This window comes from Schistocerca nitens, chromosome 1 (genome assembly GCF_023898315.1).
Source record: "Schistocerca nitens isolate TAMUIC-IGC-003100 chromosome 1, iqSchNite1.1, whole genome shotgun sequence".
Lineage (NCBI taxonomy): Eukaryota > Metazoa > Arthropoda > Insecta > Orthoptera > Acrididae > Schistocerca > Schistocerca nitens.
In genome coordinates, this window is record NC_064614.1 from 716,029,827 (window position 1) to 716,051,728 (window position 21,902).

General features: G+C 41.7%; 1 protein-coding gene across 1 annotated transcript in view; it reads right to left on the reverse strand.

Annotated features, from left to right (window-relative positions):
• The window catches only part of LOC126236869 (uncharacterized), a 117,108-nt gene that overhangs the window by 61,962 nt on the left and 33,244 nt on the right, over positions 1-21,902 (reverse strand). The window contains exons 3-4 of the mRNA XM_049946493.1: positions 21,538-21,637; positions 18,116-18,220 (exon numbers count right to left, since the gene is read on the reverse strand). Of these exons, the coding sequence (XP_049802450.1) occupies positions 18,116-18,220; positions 21,538-21,637 (205 nt within the window). The remainder of the gene's footprint in view (positions 1-18,115; positions 18,221-21,537; positions 21,638-21,902) is intronic.

Consider the following 21,902-nt stretch of genomic DNA (forward strand, 5'->3'; position numbering starts at 1 on the left):
CTGCCAGCAATCACGCACAGTGGCTACACTCCTGCCAAGTCTTTCTGCAGTAACGCAAAGGAACATATAGCCTCTCTTAGCCCTATTACCGATGATGATGTCACTAAAGTGGAGTTACTAAATAGTTTCCCGTAATTCGTTCACGAAAGAAGACGAAGTAAATATTCCAGAATTCGAAACCAGAACAGCCGTTAGATTGAGTGACATAAAAGGAGATATCTTCGCTGTTTCGAAACAACTCAAATCACTCAAGAAAAGCAAGTCTTCTTGTGCAGATGGTATACTAATCAGGTTCCTTTCAGAGTATGCAGACACAATAGCGCCTTTCTTAGCAATCATATACAACCGCTCACTTGACGAAAGGTTTGTTCCTAAAGACTGGAAAGTAGCACAGGTCACACCAATATTCAAGAAAGGAAATGGGAGTAACCCATTGAAGTACAAACCCATATAACTGACCTCAATTTGCAGTAGGCTTTTGGATCATATACTGTTACACGAACATTATGAATCACCTTGAAGAAAATGACTTATTGATACATAACCAACACGGATTCAGATTATATCTTTCTTGTGCAACACTGCTAGCTTTTTATTCCCATGGAGTAATGAGTGTTGTCGACAAGGGATTTGAGATCGAATCCATACTCCTAGATTTCCAGAAGGCTTTTGATACAGTTCATCACAAGCGACTATTAATCAAATTGCGTGCATATGGAGTATTGTCTCAGTTGTGTAACTGGTTTCGTGATTTCCTCTCAGAAAGGTCACAGTTCGTAGTGACAGGCGGTAAATCATCGAGCTGAACAGAAGTGATATCTGGCGTTCCGCAAGATAATTTCTCTGCTGTTCCTGATGTACATAAACGATCTAGATGATAATCTGAGCAGCCCCCTTAGATTGTTTGCAGATGACGCTGTAATTTACCGTCTAGTAAAATTATCAGACGATCAATTCCAATTACAAAATGACCTAGAGAGAATTTCTGTATGGTGTGAAAAATGGCAATTGGCACTAAACAAAGAAAAGTGAAAGGTCATCCACATGGGTACTAAAATAAACCGGATAGAAGATGCTACAAACCCACTACAGAGACAGCATACATTACACTTGTCCGTCATCTGCTGGAATATTGCTGCGCGGTGTGGGATCCTTACCCGGTAGGATTGACGGAGGACACCGAAAAAGTACAAAGAAGGGCAGCTCGTTTCGTGTTAGAGCGCAAAAGGGATGAGAGTGTCACTGATATGATACACGAGTTGGGGTGGCAGTCACTGAAACAAAGGCGGTTTTCTTTGCGGCGAGATCTATTTACGAAATTTCAATCACCAAATTTCTGTTCCGAATGCGAAAATATTTTGTTAACACCCACGTAAGTAGGAAGAAATGATCATCGTAAAAAAACAAGAGAAATAAGAGATCGAATGGAAAGATTTAGGTGTTCCTTTTTCCTACGCGCCATTCGAGAGTGGACTGGTAGAGAAGTAGTATGAATGGTTCGATGAACGCTCTGCCAGGCACTTAAGTGTGAATTTCAGAGTAACCATATAGATCTAGATGTAGATATAGACCTGTTCGAACTCAGTGAGGCGTTGATAATGGCATCGTAGTCGTCTTAAAAGCATTCTTGTCAACATCAACTCACCATGATCAGTCTCAAAGACAACTAACGATCGCAATGGTTACAGCGTGTACTGGAAGCAAACTTGTTCTGTATCATAAGCTGTGGCATTGTCGCTAATAAAACAGTGACCTGTATATACAATAAGTTTCCTTTAATTTACTTCTGTGGTCACAAATTTTTGTTAACAGATTACCGGTTTCGGTCTATAATGACCATCATCAGATCTGTTTTATAAAAACAAAGTCCTAATGTACAGCAGCCATAGTGGCATCGTCATAACATTTGCATTTAACATTTTACGATGCCACTATGGCTGCTGTACATTAGGACTTTGTTTTTATGAAACAGATCTGATGATGGTCATTATAGACCGAAACCGGTAAACTGTTAACAAAAATTTGTGACCATTGACGTAAATTAAAAGAAACTTATTGATTTGTATCCTCATAATGCTGCTTTTAGCACAACGTTTATGCGACTGGCGCGAAATGAAAATAGACGCCATGTTTCATATGTAGAAACACGACTGCCAACCTTCGTTAATGTCGCACAACCCTTTCGTACCACTATGATTTTTTTTTCCATCAGGGTGTACTACCAACATACGGTAAAGTAAAAACGCAACACGAAATGTCACTATGAACGAGTAACTACACCAGTATATCCCTATGTGACATTCAAACATGGCTTGCTCACAATTTAGACCAATATCAGGAGCTAAAACAATCCTACGCTTTGATCTCCATGGGGAGGGGAGGGAGGCTGGTGTGTTCAGAGGAGGAATAATATCAAAACAAATGTCGATATCTACAGTATCAGAAAGCTGTTGCAAGCAGGAGAATTAGGGAATCGTAAAGATGGAAAAGAATAATGTGAACCTGGTTGGAGTTGTCGGGATAAGGTGGGATGAACGTTGAGAATTGCTTTCATATGAATAGGTAATGTACTGTTCAGTATGGCAAATGGCAAATTAAAGGAAGGAATAGAGTAGGATAGATTACAACAATGGAAATGGCTCAGAGTGTGGAAAATGTAGACTATGCAGCTGAATGGATATGAGCGTACGGCTGAAAGAAGTACAAAAATATATGTAGGTTATCCAGGTGTATTGCTAACTTCCTCGTAGAGGGAATGTGTAATATAATAGAGAAAATAATTGACAATAATCAAGGACACTGCAAGACGTTAGCAGGTGATTGAAACCCTGTCGTGGGAAATCGGAAGGAAGGAATCATAGAGGCATAGTTGTAACAACTGGATGGTTCAGAAATCACAGGGTGACCTACGCATGGACACGACTTAGGGATTTATACAGAAACTACACTGATTTTATGCTAGCGGAATTATTCACAGAAACGGAATCAAGAAGTCGCATTATTATTTGGTGTAGATACTAAAAACGGCCACAATTTCCTTATGACAGAAAAAGAAATAAAATTTAAAAAAGCAGAAGCAGGGGGATCCCAGCGAAAGCAAAAATCGGGGAAGAAAGAATTATTGAACTGCTATCGTTTCATTTTTTTTTTTGATTAAAATTCAGTCTTGATCACGTTATGTCTGTTTTCATGGGTGACCGGTTTCGGTTTTTTTTTTATAAAACCATCATCAGACCTGTGAATAAATTTTAAGAAATACTAGATACCAATCTTTAAATGAATGAAAAAGTCTAATGATGTCAAAATTTTAACAAAATAAAATAAAATTAATTATACCCATTGGCTCCCTTGGGTTGGTAGGTGGAGCTCTCCTTGCTGCTGTGCAGTCAACTGATGGTTATGAGTGCCGAGCACGAGCTTAAATATGCAGAGGCTCCGCCTACTTCCTGTCACACTACTTCATAACTGCCAATCAGCGTTCATAATATGACGCCATAGTCAAAGTATAAAAGTAGGAAATACACTAATAACATAAAATTGATTCATTTAAATATCTGATTAACAGATAGTAGTTATGTCTACAACTTATTTATATTTAGGATAAAAACAGTGAATTACGATGTGTGATAGCTGTGCCCTCTATGGACAACCTTAATACTATTACAGTGCCAGTTACATCAAAGATGAAAAATCCTTGGCGTTGTGGTATATATCGATTATACCGAGTCGCCCACATCACACTTGCATCTTTGTTGCATGCTGCAGAATCGTCTTGTTTTAACTGTAGGTTTTATGGCAATGTTCTTTATAGCATTAGGTTAGCAGCCAATAGTACGTTCACATTGTGTATATCTGAATAACTGATGAGACTGCTGATGCTGCATATTTTACATACATCAGAGAAAAATTGATTTACTTATAGCTAAACAACAAAATAAGCTTTCAGAAAAGGTCAACCATATACATCACTTTTATCCAAGGAAAATGAATCTTACAGATATTCAGTTCACAAAGTCCGAAATGTCGCTACTTGACAAAGGCTTAAAATATAACTTACCTCCCCCACTAAATAATACCAACGTTAAACACATAATTGCTGATGTTATAGCAACAAGCAAAATATCGAAAATAAATAAATCTGAAGCATGTAAGATAGCCCTAAAAACGAAGGACTTAATTTTAAAACAGAAAAATAAACTACATAGAAAAACTGAAGACAAAACACTTAAAAATATCAATAATAAACTACTAGCAGAGAAAGCAATTGTGGTAAAGGCCGATAAAGGAAATACCCTTGTAATTATTAAAGAAGATGATTATATATTTAAAACACTCTCATTTTTTAATGAAAATGGGATCGTTGAAGTAACTAAAGACCCCACTCCAAAGTTCCAATTAAAGATTAAGAAACTAGTCGATGAAAATAATCACCTCTTGACCCCTGAGGAAAAAAATATGATGAAAAATATGAATCCCCAAATACCTAAATTAAGATCACAGATCAAACTACATAAAAAAGAGAAATCTATACGACCTATTGTCAACTACAGAAGTAGTCCTTCATATAAACTAAATATGAAACTTAATAAAATTTTGAAAGCACTCTATACATATGACAGCAACTTCAGTATCAAAAACAGTTATGAACTAACACAACAAATCCACAATATAGACATTCCAACTAGTGCAAATTTCGCCTCATTAGATATTAAAAATTTATATACAAATATACCAATTACTGAGACGATTAATATAATTAGGGATAACTTAATACAATACAAAAATATGACTAAAGACGAAATAATCGAACTTATAGAACTACTTGAATACACTTTAGATTACAATTATTTCTCGTTTAATACTAAAATCTATTGTCAGAAAGATGGCTTAGCAATGGGAAATTCTTTGGCTGGGACAGTAGCAGACATCTTCGTAAACCACATTGAGACGCAATTCTTGAAAAATAACCCTGATACCGCAAATAAAATCATATATTACAAGCGATATGTAGGCGATACATTATTACTTTATAATGGTTCAAAAGACGAAATTGAGAAACTTGCTATAAAATTAAACTCTATGCATCCGAAGTTACAATTTACAGTTGAGCATGAAAATCAAAAATCTATTAACTACCTAGATCTCACTATAATTAATAACAACGGGAAATATTTATTCACCATATACAGGAAACCTACAACCACTGATGTTATTATTAATGCTACATCATGTCATCCTGACAAAGTATAAAAAAGCATTTTTTAAGTCTATGATACACCGAATACTAAAATTACCGCTAGAAGCTAATGAGATCAAAAAGGAAATGACCATCTTAAAACAAATTGCAAAAACCAATTCTTTCGACACACGACAGGTAGATATCATTTTTAATAAAGTACAACAATCACAAAGTACTCCACTAATAAGTAATCCAAAATATATGAAGATGACATATATGGGAAACATATCAGATAGAATCACTAATTTATTCAAAAATTCTGGAATAACAATAGCATTTACAACTGACAATACTTTACAACAAAAATTAAGATATACCGTAAATAAAGATAATGGAAAATCTACCAGATCAGGAGTGTACAAGATCCAATGTAGAGACTGTGAAAAAATATATATCGGCCAAACAGGTCGAAATTTTGCAGTAAGGTACAAAGAACATACGTCAGGTACCTCACGAACAAAGTCTGTTTTTGGTCATCATATAACATTCAATAATCATGCTGAGGGGACAGTACAACAGAATTTACAAGTTCTTCATTACGCAAATAAAGGCTTACTGATGAATATCCTAGAAGAAATCGAGATATATGCTCATTTGAAAACCAAATCATCAATGCTGCTCAATGAACAAATAGATTTTCGCGAAAAATATTATTACGACCTTTTTGACGAAATTTTATAATAAAAGCATCTACTATTTTGTTTTTTTTAAAAAAAATATACACTCCTGGAAATGAAAAAAAGAACACATTCACACCGGTGTGTCAGACCCACCATACTTGCTCCGGACACTGCGAGAGAGCTGTACAAGCAATGATCACACGCACGGCACAGCGGACACACCAGGAACCACGGTGTTGGCCGTCGAATGGCGCTAGCTGCGCAGCATTTGTGCACCGCCGCCGTCAGTGTCAGCCAGTTTGCCGTGGCATACGGAGCTCCATCGCAGTCTTTAACACTGGTAGCATGCCGCGACAGCGTGGACGTGAACCGTATGTGCAGTTGACGGACTTTGAGCGAGGGCGTATAGTGGGCATGCGGGAGGCCGGGTGGACGTACCGCCGAATTGCTCAACACGTGGGGCGTGAGGTCTCCAAAGTACATCGATGTTGTCGCCAGTGGTCGGCGGAAGGTGCACGTGCCCGTCGACCTGGGACCGGACCGCAGCGACGCACGGATGCACGCCAAGACCGTAGGATCCTACGCAGTGCCGTAGGGGACCGCACCGCCACTTCCCAGCAAATTAGGGACACTGTTGCTCCTGGGGTATCGGCGAGGACCATTCGCAACCGTCTCCATGAAGCTGGGCTACGGTCCCGCACACCGTTAGGCCGTCTTCCGCTCACGCCCCAACATCGTGCAGCCCGCCTCCAGTGGTGTCGCGACAGGCGTGAATGGAGGGACGAATGGAGACGTGTCGTCTTCAGCGATGAGAGTCGCTTCTGCCTTGGTGCCAATGATGGTCGTATGCGTGTTTGGCGCCGTGCAGGTGAGCGCCACAATCAGGACTGCATACGACCGAGGCACACAGGGCCAACACCCGGCATCATAGTGTGGGGAGCGAACTCCTACACTGGCCGTACACCACTGGTGATCGTCGAGGGGACACTGAATAGTGCACGGTACATCCAAACCGTCATCGAATCCATCGTTCTACCATTCCTAGACCGGCAAGGGAACTTGCTGTTCCAACAGGACAATGCACGTCCGCATGTATCCCGTGCCACACAACGTGCTCTAGAAGGTGTAAGTCAACTACCCTGGCCAGCAGGATCTCCGGATCTGTCCCCCATTGAGCATGTTTGGGACTGGATGAAGCGTCGTCTCACGCGGTCTGCACGTCCAGCACGAACGCTGGTCCAACTGAGGCGCCAGGTGGAAATGGCATGGCAAGCCGTTCCACAGGACTACATCCAGCATCTCTACGATCGTCTCCATGGGAGAATAGCAGCCTGCATTGCTGCGAAAGGTGGATATACACTGTACTAGTGCCGACATTGTGCATGCTCTGTTGCCTGTGTCTATGTGCCTGTGGTTCTGTCAGTGTGATCATGTGATGTATCTGACCCCAGGAATGTGTCAATAAAGTTTCCCCTTCCTGGGACAATGAATTCACGGTGTTCTTATTTCAATTTCCAGGAGTGTATATATATATATATATATATATATATATATATATATATATATATATATATATATATATATATATATATATGTATATAAGATTAGTTATACCCATGGCAAAAGCAATATATGTAAAATATGCAGCATCAGCAGTCTCATCAGTTATTCAGATATACACAATGTGAACGTACTATTGGCTGCTAACCTAATGCTATAAAGAACATTGCCATAAAAACTACAGTTAAAACAAGACGATTCTGCAGCATGCAACAAAGATGCAAGTGTGATGTAGGCGACTCGGTATAATCGATATATACCACAACGCCAAGGATTTTTCATCTTTGATGTAACTGGCACTGTAATAGTATTAAGGTTGTCCATAGAGGGCACAGCTATCACACATCGTAATTCACTGTTTTTATCCTAAATATAAATAAGTTGTAGACATAACTACTATCTGTTAATCAGATATTTAAATGAATCAATTTTATGTTATTAGTGTATTTCCTACTTTTATACTTTGACGATGGCGTCATATTATGAACGCTGATTGGCAGTTATGAAGTAGTGTGACAGGAAGTAGGCGGAGCCTCTGCATATTTAAGCTCGTGCTCAGCACTCATAACCATCAGTTGACTGCACAGCAGCAAGGAGAGCTCCACCTACCAACCCAAGGGAGCCAATGGGTATAATTAATTTTATTTTATTTTGTTAAAATTTTGACATCATTAGACTTTTTCATTCATTTAAAGATTGGTATCTAGTATTTCTTAAAATTTATTCACAGGTCTGATGATGGTTTTATAAAAAAAACCGAAACCGGTTACCCATTAAAACAGATATAACGTGATCAAGACTGAATTTTAATCAAAATATAACAATTAATTGATCACTGTATTCCAAAAATGTTTACCAAAATTGTGCTATCGTTTCGGCTTATTAAGACAGTGCGAGACACAGAACAATCTGATAACGTGAATGATTACTGGAATATGCGGAACGATGGAATCATAAAGAAAGGGCAGAAAATTATGGGAAACGTAAATAGAAAATGGCCAAAAAACCATGAGTTAAACAGAAAACGGTTTCCAAGATGGGTGAGAGAAGGAAACTCAAAAGGAAGAACAATGAAAATGCAAGGAAGATCAATCGCAGGCTGAATAATGAAGTATCTTGAGAAAAAGAGCAGGCTAGGAAAATGGCTAATAGAGGAGTACGACGCAATTGAAGAAATGATTAGGAAGGTAACATATGATTTATTGTACAACAAATAAAAGACTACAACAAGGGACTAAAGCTCACCAAGTAGTGCTAGTGTAAAAATTCTCAGTTAAGACTAAAATATGATTTGCAATGAAACTTTTTGGCACATTAAAACTGTGTGCCAAACCGAGACTCGAAGTCGGAACCGTTGCCTTCCGCAGGCAAGAGCTTTACTGACTGAAATACACAATCACGAAGCACTATCCGTCCACATAGGCTTACTTCCTCCAGTACTGCATTTACTACCTTCCAAACTTCAAGAAGCTCTCGTGCAAAACGTACAAGACTAGCACTCTTGGAAGAGAGGATACTGCGGAGACATGGCTTAGTCACAGACTGAGTGATACTACCAGAATGAAAATTTTCACTCTGCAGGGGAGTGTACGGTGATATGAAGCTTCCTGTGCAGATTAAAAGAGTATGCCGGACCGAGACCCGAACTTCTTCGAGGAGAGCTAGTGTTTCAGGTTTCGCAGGAGAGCTTCTGTGAAGTTTGGAAGGTAGGAGATGCGGTACTGGCGGAAGTGAGGCTGTCAGGACAGGTCGTGAGCTGTGTTTGGGTAGCTCAGTCGATTTGTGTAAATGGTTTCGGAATGGTAAAGTAATAGGATGTATGTAACAGATTTACAATTAAGATGCAGTCGGGGATGTCAGTTTTTAAAATTTGATATCTTGAATAAAAAAAATATTGGTCCAGCACACAGTTTTAATATGCCAGAATGTTTAATATCAGCGATCCTCTACTGCAGCGTGAAAATGTCATTGGGCTGTACAATGATCGTGAGGGCGTACTCCAGAGACGGGAGCACTTCTTGGAACAGTTGCATGGCCGATCACAAAACAACAGTCTGAAACGTAAACGCTTTAAATGATGAAGAAAGACCATCAATCATAATGGAAGTGGTAAAGAGCGCAACAGCCACACAGAAAAATGGGAAAACAGTTGGTACAGATACGATACCAGGAGAAGTACTAAAATGTTTCAACCAAGAAGAAGTAAGAGAAGCACTGAGTTTTTTAACAAACTGTGTAATAGTGGTGACTGGCCAAAGGACCTTCTCACTACGGTAATGATTTCAGTGCCACAGAAACAGGGACCCAAGGAGTACAGTGAGCACGGGACGATTAGCCCCTTTTCTGTGAAGAACCTTTAATGAAGGCTCCAAATGGCTATGAGCACTATGGGACTTAACTTCTGAGGTCATCAGTCCCCTAGAACTTAGAACTACTTAAACCTCACTAACCTAAGGACATCACACACATCCATGTCCGAGGCAGGATTCCAACCTGCGACCATAGTGGTCTCACGGTTCCAGACTGAAGCGCCTAGAACCGCTCAGCCACTCCGGCCGGCTTTAATGAAGGACTCGGAAAGCTGATGGTGGAGAATTTGGCAGAGGAGAAATTTGCTTTTAGGCGGAATACAGGCAGAAGAGGTACAATAGATAAACTGAGAAGTTTGGAAGAGAGATTTCTTGAAAAGGAAGAGATATACATGTATTACACACCTGGAAAAGGCAGCTGATTGTGTAGCTTGGGATAACGTAGCAATTCCAAAGAGGGAAAAGAGTGTGGACTGGAAAACCAGACTACTTATAAAATCACTATATTTACATCAAAAAGCATAAGTGAAAGTGAGAATAGAATGTACAAACTGGGCGGACCTAGGAGAAAGAGTAAGAAAAGGCAGCTGCATCCCACTCGGTTCAATGTTTCCTTGGAAATCATGATTGACTACTGCCCACTGGTGACAAGGGGGTAAAATTTAAAGGATGAAGGATACTATGTTTGAGCTTCCCAGACGTCATGCTCCTTTTTAGACTACATGGAAAAGATATGAAATACACTCCTGGAAATTGAAATAAGAACACCGTGAATTCATTGTCCCAGGAAGGGGAAACTTTATTGACACATTCCTGGGGTCAGATACATCACATGATCACACTGACAGAACCACAGGCACATAGACACAGGCAACAGAGCATGCACAATGTCGGCACTAGTACAGTGTATATCCACCTTTCGCAGCAATGCAGGCTGCTATTCTCCCATGGAGACGATCGTAGAGATGCTGGATGTAGTCCTGTGGAACGGCTTGCCATGCCATTTCCACCTGGCGCCTCAGTTGGACCAGCGTTCGTGCTGGACGTGCAGACCGCGTGAGACGACGCTTCATCCAGTCCCAAACATGCTCAATGGGGGACAGATCCGGAGATCCTGCTGGCCAGGGTAGTTGACTTACACCTTCTAGAGCACGTTGTGTGGCACGGGATACATGCGGACGTGCATTGTCCTGTTGGAACAGCAAGTTCCCTTGCCGGTCTAGGAATGGTAGAACGATGGGTTCGATGACGGTTTGGATGTACCGTGCACTATTCAGTGTCCCCTCGACGATCACCAGTGGTGTACGGCCAGTGTAGGAGATCGCTCCCCACACTATGATGCCGGGTGTTGGCCCTGTGTGCCTCGGTCGTATGCAGTCCTGATTGTGGCGCTCACCTGCACGGCGCCAAACACGCATACGACCATCATTGGCACCAAGGCAGAAGCGACTCTCATCGCTGAAGACGACACGTCTCCATTCGTCCCTCCATTCACGCCTGTCGCGACACCACTGTAGGCGGGCTGCACGATGTTGGGGCGTGAGCGGAAGACGGCCTAACGGTGTGCGGGACCGTAGCCCAGCTTCATGGAGACGGTTGCGAATGGTCCTCGCCGATACCCCAGGAGCAACAGTGTCCCTAATTTGCTGGGAAGTGGCGGTGCGGTCCCCTACGGCACTGCGTAGGATCCTACGGTCTTGGCGTGCATCCGTGCGTCGCTGCGGTCCGGTCGCAGGTCGACGGGCACGTGCACCTTCCGCCGACCACTGGCGACAACATCGATGTACTGTGGAGACCTCACGCCCCACGTGTTGAGCAATTCGGCGGTACGTCCACCCGGCCTCCCGCATGCCCACTATACGCCCTCGCTCAAAGTCCGTCAACTGCACATACGGTTCACGTCCACGCTGTCGCGGCGTGCTACCAGTGATAAAGACTGCGATGGAGCTCCGTATGCCACGGCAAACTGGCTGACACTGACGGCGGCGGTGCACAAATGCTGCGCAGCTAGCGCCATTCGACGGCCAACACCGCGGTTCCTGGTGTGTCCGCTGTGCCGTGCGTGTGATCATTGCTTGTACAGCCCTCTCGCAGTGTCCGGAGCAAGTATGGTGGGTCTGACACACAGGTGTCAATGTGTTCTTTTTTCCATTTCCAGGAGTGTACATTAGCAACCATCCGCTGTACGAAAATTACTTCATTCCTCTGACGGTTTACGTTCATAAAACCATAATCACTGAAGGACTATAACGGCACAATATACACAATGTAGAATAAACGGACAAATACAGAAGGAAGTTTTAAAACTTGTAGTTGGAATGTTACTTGAAGAGCTGGACACTGATTATTTATACATACATATCGGTACAATGGCACTTCACTATAACATATCCTCTGTCTTGGCTCACATAACATTTACTAATCATAATATCAACTTATGTCAGAAGATATCAGAAACTCTAGACGCGGTAATCGTACTCGTCAGGCGAAGTGCCAAAGATAGTACAAACAGAACTCATAAAAAATCATGGAAGAATCAAGAAGTGTGGTAAAGAATGACCACAGACCGCATATTCTGCTACTTCATGTCACCAAATGTGGCGTATAAATGTCGTTATGAATCAGTAGATGTAGTTAAAGCAGACAAGTACTAAAAACGAATACACAGTGTCAGTCACATGCAAAAATTTGATGTAAGAATGTGACTCTTTGTCCTTCAAAAACATGTGAATAGACAAACCACAGGTTTTCTATTTGCAATCATCACAACCCAAGTCAACCTATATTTAGACTACAAACAGAAAACAATAATTAATAGTATGTAATGTCACATCAAGGTAATGCATGTACATATACAGGGTGAGTCATAAATGAGGAAAAACATATCGTGAAAAGTGTCACACACTGAGATATAAACATAAATTCGTTTTCCGCATGTTCCTATGTCAATAAAACGACAAATTGAACGGTAAAAATCTGGAAATCAGAAGTGGCCTTTAGGGTGTTACTGTGCGCAGACATTGGCCAAGGGGACAGATCGGCAACATGGCACAACATGCGAGTGTTGTAGGTAGTCTAGCCGCTCACAAGAAGGCGAGGCATACGTCGTTAAGCGACGGTCTGCGTGACACTGCGAGCAACGACAGCGCCCACATCTGTCTCATACCGGTTACGCTGGCCGGTATTATGTATCGTGGTTAGTTGGCATATGGAAAGGAACGTGAGGAGGGGCTGCACTACTCTACATGCATGTTTTATAACATAGTTTTTGTGTCCCAGACTTAGTTTTAAGAAACGAGTACATAGATGCAGATTACAAAATACAACTACACAGGTATGTGGCAGTTAATACAAACGAATACGATACAGCTGTACAAATAGAAATTGACATAGAAACGCATGACCAGAAGCTGCAGTGGCTGTTTATAAGTACTGCTGGAAATGACGGCCACGATACATGTGGCAAAGTTGAATTCTTCGCAGGAAGGATTGCTGAACACGATCCAACATGTCTGTATCTCTTTGCGGTAATATCACAGGTATGTTGTATCCTGCTTTGAAGGGCGTTGGCATCAACAACCTCTCCTTCATAAATCACAGATTTCAGATGGCCCCACAAAAAGAAATCCAGTCGATTCAGGTCTGGCGATCTTGCTGGTCATGCTGTAGGGCCTCCACGACCGATCCATTTCGAAGGGAAGGTATTGTCCAGGTGGCGTCGCACTGTGCCGCTGAAGTGAGCGGGGAAACCATCATGCATGTACCACAGGTTCACACGAGAGGCCAGACTAACGTCTTCCAACAATTACGGTAATGTAGCATCCAGGAAACGCAGAGACCGCTCTCCTGTAAGCCTTTGTGTTAGCACATGAGGCCCTTTGAGATGGTGATCAATAATACCACACCAGATATTGACACTACATCGTTGTTGGTACCCTCGTATCACTGTGCTGCGGGAGTTTTCTTCAGCCCACTCGTGCCAATTATGTGAATGCACTATACCCTCCTCCTGAAATAGGCTTCGTCGGTGAACAGTATTATTCGTGAAAAATGCTGGTCGTGGGTGTGACGCCATAGGATAAAGTTTCAGAAGTCCAGCCTCCTCTGGTAGACTTTCGGCAATAATGCCTGTACCTTCTGCATGCGAAAAGGATGGTAATGGTTTCTATGGAGTACTCGCATAACAGTAGATTGTGACATTCCGACCGCAGTGGCGAGAGACGTGGTGCTTATTGTTCGGTCCTTCGCAACAGTTTGTAACACTTTTTTCTTCGTCATCCACGTTGTACGTCGACGTTCGACCACGACCACTAAATCCTCGAGGTGCTACACATGCACCGTACTCCCTCAAGCGCCTGTCCACAGAGTAAAGCGTTTTTGCGGATGGAAGGCGCCGGCTAGGAAACCTCTAGTGATACAGTTGATTTGCAACGTCAGATCTTCCATCTGCAAGCGCGTAGGTGAGGTGGATGTCAGCGTATTCCTCGTTTGTGAAACTTGCCATGGTACTGTAGTAACACTGCAACGCGGACATTAGCAGCTATCGACACGGCGAGTATTGGGCAGAGTGAGCAGCGCGGAAGTGTTGTAAACACGTCATGCACGCCGCGGTTTTACTTCCGCCATTGACCATTCTTTCCGCTTACAGGACACACAGTCCCTAATATGGGACTGCACACTCCGTTACCGCCGGCAACGTTTGAGTCACAAGTTCTGATACAATTTCATATACATTACGAATGGATTTGTTCTTTCTCGTATCTTTCAAAAGCTGGCAGATACATATCAGCTCATTGGTGTGTCATGTGTTGTGTCTATGGGTGAATGACATGTCGTGATCGTGAGGCTTGTCGGTATCTCGTTCAATGGGTAAGGGGTGTTTTTGTTTTACATACAAAGTACACCGAGGAGGACGAAATTAACAACGGCGCGCCATGTGTTACGCTTAGCAGTGTAGGCGCCCCGGTGGTCCCGGTCAAATACGATGGACTGGAAGCCGATCGGTGACCTCTCCAGTTGACAGGGTGCTAGAAAATGACTGTGGACGCGTCAGAAACGCCAAGAAACATTATTAATTCATGACACCTTTATTCCTACCGAGTACAATGTGGCCCGCGTAACACATGCTGGCTGAGCTTGGTGATATCAACGACCTTCCCCGAGTCCTCACTGACTCGGAGTCATGACACCAGCTCCGGGCCGCGCCAGTCTTGCTAGCGCAGCGCCGCGTGCTGTGACGTAGCGATGGAATGCCCATATTTCGGCCGTGCGTGGCTGGCGGCGCCCGGCTGGCCGGCCTGCTCGGCGGCGGACAGCAGGCCGCTGCGCGTAGGTGGCTCCGGTTTGGAGTCCCGGCGCTGTCGGCACGAGAAGCGTTCTCGTTCTTCCCTGCTCCTCCTGGTGGCTCGTCCGCGGTGGACAGGCGGAACAGGCTGCAGTCCCCCAACGTCGTCGGCTCACCTGTTTGTGACGGCGGATGCACAGGGCCTAGACCCCACACGATCTCGACGACGGCTCACTGATGTGGTCAGCATTGGCGGCGAGCGAGTCTGCCGTGATGTCTGCTAATCCTGGGTTGATGATTGACGGCGGCAGCAGAGAGGTCCAGAGCTGGTACTGTCCCCTCACGTCTGCTGCTGGATGGGCCGCCCTTACTGCAACATCTCATTAATAAAGATTAACATGTCGATCACCGAGCTGAGCACTACGCAGCGACCCAGTACACATCTAACTCAAGTCTAACTGCGAGTGCCTTGTTGCTATAAAAGCTGACGTATTTAAAGGAAGCACGAGCGACCTCCTGACGTCATGCTCGTTTGTAATGAACGCATTCGTTCCACTTATACTGCTGATGTATCTGTCGTATTCGCCCCTTAGGAGTTCTTGTGACAGAGTTACGTGGTGTTGTGGCAGACTTACGCGAAGTTATGAAATGCAGTACAGCTGACGCTATACCTCTGTCTTACACTCTACGAAAGTCTCCGTCTAACAAAAACCCGCGTGCTAAGCAATTCTCTCTCGCCTGTTTGTGTGTAACCAGGCCACTGCCCCCTGTGTGACGACACATTCCAATACATGTGCAATCCTCTTACCTCTTGGCTAACCTACTGCCTCTGGCTCTCGGCATAGGCAGCGAAATTTTTGACAATATTCCACGTTTCCAACTCTTTACTATTCCGCAACACTACAGCAGTATCAGGTCCTCGACATATTTTTCCTCATTTATGACTCACCCTGTATATGTGCAGGTATATAAATCATATAGTAAAAATGAATTAGGGGATATGGTGGATACTACTGAAGGTCAGGACAACAGTTTTCGAATGAGAATCGGTAGACAGATAATAAAAGAAATGTCACCAGAAGGAAATGAAAGGGCAGAGACAATGCTCGATGGAGAAGGATTGGAACACGTACAAAGCTTCAAATACTTAAGAAGCAGATAAAATGCGATTGGAAGAGTAACACAGAAATTAAATCAGCAAAAAAGCAACAGCGAAAGAGGAAAAAGGAAAGCTTTCTGCAGCGATAAGGCCGAAATAAGAAGAAAGATTAATGAAGTGTTTTGTATATAGTGTTTTCCTCTATGGTGCTCAAATGTGGACAGTGAAGAAGAAAGACAGAACTAGGATGGACGTTTTTGAGATATGAACATCACGCGCATGGAAAGGACATCAACAGTCCAATGTAGGTGTTGACGGGCCTAGGCGATGTGTGAAGCTTTATGTAGTGCAGTCATCATGGATACACGAGTGGGCCAATCTAACGGCTGCGCCAGACACTTGTTGACTTATATAGGCGTTGCCGACCTCAGAGCCGTATTCCGCCTGTTTACGTTTCTCTGTATTTGAATGCGCATGCCTGTACCAGTCTCTTTGCAGCTTCAATGTATTTAAACTCAATATCTGCAGTTTCGGAAGATACAGTGGAGATTATGAAGTACTTAAAATATTAAGAAAACGGATGGACATGTACCGGTATGGAGATAACCTCCTGAATTCCCAGTCTTATATATAAATGCGAATTTTTGTGAGTGTGTACATGTACGTTTGTTCTTCATACTGAAACGGCTGCATGGATTTGGATTAAATGTGGAATGGAGACAGCTTATACACCGAGTTAACACAAAGACCACATTTAGTCACGAAACAATCAATGTTTCTGTGGGATGGTCAACGTGACAGTGTAACATCCGGTTTTGTTTTTGAAATAACTGTGTCAGGTACCGTGCTGTGTGTAGGAACTAAAGACGTTACTCCTTGCATAAGGAAAGCGAACATTATCGTTTCATTATCTCTGGTTTATATTATCTCTGTTGTCGAATGTGATGTTACCGACTCCAATTTTGTTCTTGTTCTGACAAAGACGAAGGGAATTTATAATTGCGAACATTACGTATTAAAACTCGATAGTAAGAGTAAAAGTTGTATTCAAGGAAAAAATAAACGTGCATCCATCTGTGACAAATAATTAGGTGAGACCCGAACGTAAATATTGCGCTTTCCAGTCATTCTAATTATTATAGAAAGTTTCAGCTACACTAGGTCGACTTGGAGTTGGAGAGAATCTGGGGAGACTGGCGAACGAACTTGCAAATAAACAAGGCGACTTTCAATAGACTCAAGAGTGCGCAACACGACAAAACACACACAAGGCGCGTTTAGTTTCAAAGAACAATTCAATACATCATTTGAAAACCAAGAATACATGCTAATCTTGTCTATAAAACCTTAAAATAGAGTAAAAAATAACAATATTACTACTGTTCCCATGGGGTAGTGAACGTGTGCAGAAGGTCGTCCTTATGACTGTTGTTCCATTGGGGTAGACAGTGTGTGGAAAAGGTCGTCCTTGAAACTTAACTATCAAACGAACGCATTACATTTAGCGTAGAGATGAATGAAGTACATATATAAATCCCAGACAACAGAAATATTCCTGTATAATAACACTATCACTAAACTCTGTAACAATTTAATGTATGTGCATTATAATACTTTCCACCAGGCAGTTGCTAGACGGCTACAGCGCACACATTGTGTAAACAGAAGTCCACGAGACCAGTGGATATACGTGGAACCCATCCTAATACACCGAGGGTTGGGTATCACCATTCAGTATGCATAGAGGCCAAATGAAGTGTCGAAACAGGTCGTGGAATTAATATGTTTTATAAAAATTATGGATGTTGGCATTTCTTATTTTTACAGGTAAACATACTTGTTTGCAAATCACAGTATATTATATTCTCTGAAATGAGATTATTGGAGCAGGTGTAGTGTTCAAGACATAGACTTAGTATAACACAATACTCCGATTTAAGCTACCAATGAAATCAGTGATTTACTATTAACATAGAGGATGTCGTTCCTGTTTCCCATACTCACTTGTTGAACGATGATGTGTCCAAAACAACAGTAAATTGCAGTTTCAGAAATGAAAAAGAGGCTTGCCACTACAGACTTGAGGGCTGACGCAGGATTCATGCCGTTCTGAAACAACAATAGTGCATACTGTTAGTAAGGCTAATGATACTGAAGGGTGGACGTTGAAATTCACTGCACTGATAGAATAGACTATCTGATAAATGATTCAGATAAAGGTGCATAGTTCCTGTCCCATTACTTTTTCCGGGGTATGTTGTAACATTGAAAATGCATTGTGACTAATAGTGTATGATATACTTGTATGAATACAGTACTGCTTACTTCCCCTTTTCTAAAGAAATGAACAGTCTTTTATTTAAAGTGAGATCGGTAAAGATGGAATATACCTGCCTTGACACCACAATATCTTGTAAAATCTCTTTAACCTGGCTAAATATCGAACAATTTTACTACCTGAAATTTGTTGTTCGCCTTGAAATTCATTATGTAATACGCAGCAGAGTCTTACGATGATAAATTTTAATTTACCTTTAACATAACTTTCTTTTATCACCCTACGTAAGTCCTTTGCGCTGTTTCGTAAAATTAAAATACTAGGTGTGCATTCAGAGCACGATTGCAGCAAGACCTATATGTGGAAACGTTCTACAGCATATAGAAAATGGAATAGCAATTTTAGTTTGTTCTGAAATATCGCTGTCACACAGAATTGTTTACAGCTTCAATGTTTAATTTTTGAGACAGTTCTCTTCAGCTTCTAACAGTCGTTAGGTTTTCATATTGGCCTTTGCAACGCGTCGGTATCTCGACCACAGTCTGTTAGAAACGTCGCGCAGTTTGTTCTGCAGAGGACGGATTGATTTAGCTGTACACAGGAAATGCTTTATAAATATTCGCTAGTGAAAGAGTCAACAGGAAACATACACCCCAATGACAGACAAAAGATCATAGGGCATTTATTCCAAGGCGTGTCTAGAAAATAAAAATATACTGCATAAGGTCAGTGTATAAGTGCTACTAGTGTTACGTTTTTATTCTGACCTTACCCCGTTTTAGCCTCATGTTCGTTGCGGAGTGCAATGGCGAGTTTTATGGCGTTGACACGTTTATGATGGGTTCGTGCTAAAGGTAAATGTTTCCAAAGCCGTATTTACAATTCTGTTGTCTGTCAGATATGAAAATTGTCCCCGGCCGGGAATCCCGAGTTGCGCCCAAAAGAGTAACGCGTCAACAAGAGGTCGGAAAAGCTTAAACTATTTTTTTTATTTTTGGTAATTTGAAGTTCCGTGTGTTTACTGAGCTTGTGATAGTCTCTTATCCTTTTTAAAAATCGTTTATTTTGATCAAACCGTCGTTGGCAAAACACTAGGAGAGAGAGCACAACATCCTAGATATCTAAAGAAAGCGGGCTGTGAGGAAACAACGCTTTTCTGGAGGTTGAGAACTGTATATTGTTGACTTTCAAATAAAGAGTTTCCCAACAGGGTGTACTCTTCAAATGGATGAAATTCTGCATCACTTATGACCCACATAACATAAATGTTATCCACTGTTTGTCATCGTATGTAGAGAAGTATAATTTTTTTCTTGTATCGAAATAATCAGCAACCAGCTGCATAAAAGGGATTTAATTTCTTAACCAGTTTCAGGCACTTGCTAGTGCCCTTCTTCAGAAGTTTGTATCTGTGACATTATTTGCGAGAGTCAACGATAAGAGGCATACGCCAAAATGCCGTAGGCGTGTATGCATGTTGTTGTTGACACTCGCAAGTAAAGCGAGAGGTATAATCTTCTGAAGAAGGACAGTAAGTGGCCGAAACCGGTTGAGAAATTAAATTTCTGTTTTGCAATTGGTTGTTGATTATTTCTACGTATAAAACTAGAGTTGCTCAAGATAAAAAACTAGAGCAAATACTGCAGTGTACGAAAAATATTAAAAGTTTCTCCGAAAAATGTTTTTGATCGCATTGGGTTGTAAAGTAAGTGTAGTATTTTTTAAAAATATTTTATAAGTTTCTAACACTACTAACACTATTTTTATGACCACCTGTGGCAGTATCACATATGCCGAAGTGTATGTTCATGTCTCCTGCAACAAAGTTCTATCCAGTCGAGAAATGGTTGTCTCTTGTCCAGCTAGCGCAGTATTCTCAAAGCCTCACTTTACAAGTATCATCTTCCAGCTATTACATACTCAGAAGACGTTCTTCAGATCATAATTGAGCAGAACTCCCAAAGCAACTGACTTTCTCTTGCGTTTACTTTCTCTCATTACCCTGATCTAGAAAGATAGTCGGAATGACCCCAGTGAATATTAAAAGAGAAGGATAGAAATACTGACAGAGGACACATCTGACCACGAGTTCAGAATTAAGGCCTTATCAGGTAACCTACGAACGCAAGAAACTGGGTTCAGTTTCTGGACTAGCACTCAAATAACATAAATCTACGCTTAGTACTTGATAATTGGCACGAGAAAATAAGAAGTACTGAGTTGCTTCATGCATTAGAAGTTTCGATAAATGTTTAACATATGTTACCTCAGATGGAACAGCTATGAAGATTAACCAGACTGAAGCACCTTAAGTTGTATAACATGTACCAAACTCTCATAGTTTCCTTCCAATAATAATATTATCTTTTACTATTGCGTTGGTCCTGATGTTCGTGCGGGTAGAGTGCGGGACACCGGCCCTGGAGATCTCTGGTTCGATCATGGAGAGGGGTAGGAATTTTTTCTCTTTCCAGACTGTCCAAGACAGCCCCAGTTCCTCTCAGAGTGCTATCAAAGGGGTGCTGGGTAGTCTCCATCATAGTGTGACGGCGAACGAAAGACTGCACTATTCGTCAGACCAGAGGTCCTGTTAACGGATTGAGTGATTCAGATTTTACCTTTCTTTTCAAATACGAATGCTACTATTTTGACCACGTTCTTGTGTTTATCCAACGGTTAAAGCTAATCTGTCGCTTCGTGTCCAAGGTAGATGAGGATGGACCTCGTAGGATTGTTGTAACGTTCCTTCACAATGATGATGTTTCAACATTCCAAGTTTTCCGTGGTATGTCCTCTTGTTAACTGTATTCTTGCTAGCATCTTAATGATCATCAAGCTATTTGTTCACAACATTCTAATAAATGTTCACCTACGACTCTTCGGTTATCTAAATCAAAATTTCCTACTTATGTTGAGTTGATGTTATATCCATTATCGGAGCATTATCTTTGTCCCCTGTAAGCTCGAGAAACCTCTTCGTGTATCAGAAATACCTGTCCCTTGTGAGTTGGATGTCGAGAAATATGCTCTTATTATCACCAGAGCTATGTTCTCGTGTGAATCACACAGTTGTAAACATAAGAAAATGCAGCTTATTTCTGTTTCACATGGCTTTAGTAACAACTTACACTTGTCATATTACACGTACCACAAAAATGATTAATATGTTCGCACATATGGTAGACATGTTCATGAATAAGAGAATAAAAACTGGGTAATCCATTGCCGTTTGCAGCAGTGTGACAGACCTGAAACAGAAACAAAATACACATATAATTCTGTGTATAAATATGCAGTTATGAAAAATTTGGAGACAATAGTTCTTGCAGCTAAGCTAACATTTAGAAAAAAAAAGTTGCTGATATAAAACCATTGTAGAGAAGTAAAATATCATATTTCTCATGGGCTACATTTAACAGGTGACAGAGAGCTACAAATACATTAGTTTGAGACAAGACACTAATGTTTATAGAATTTACAGCAATCACAACGACGAGTATGGGAATAAGGAAA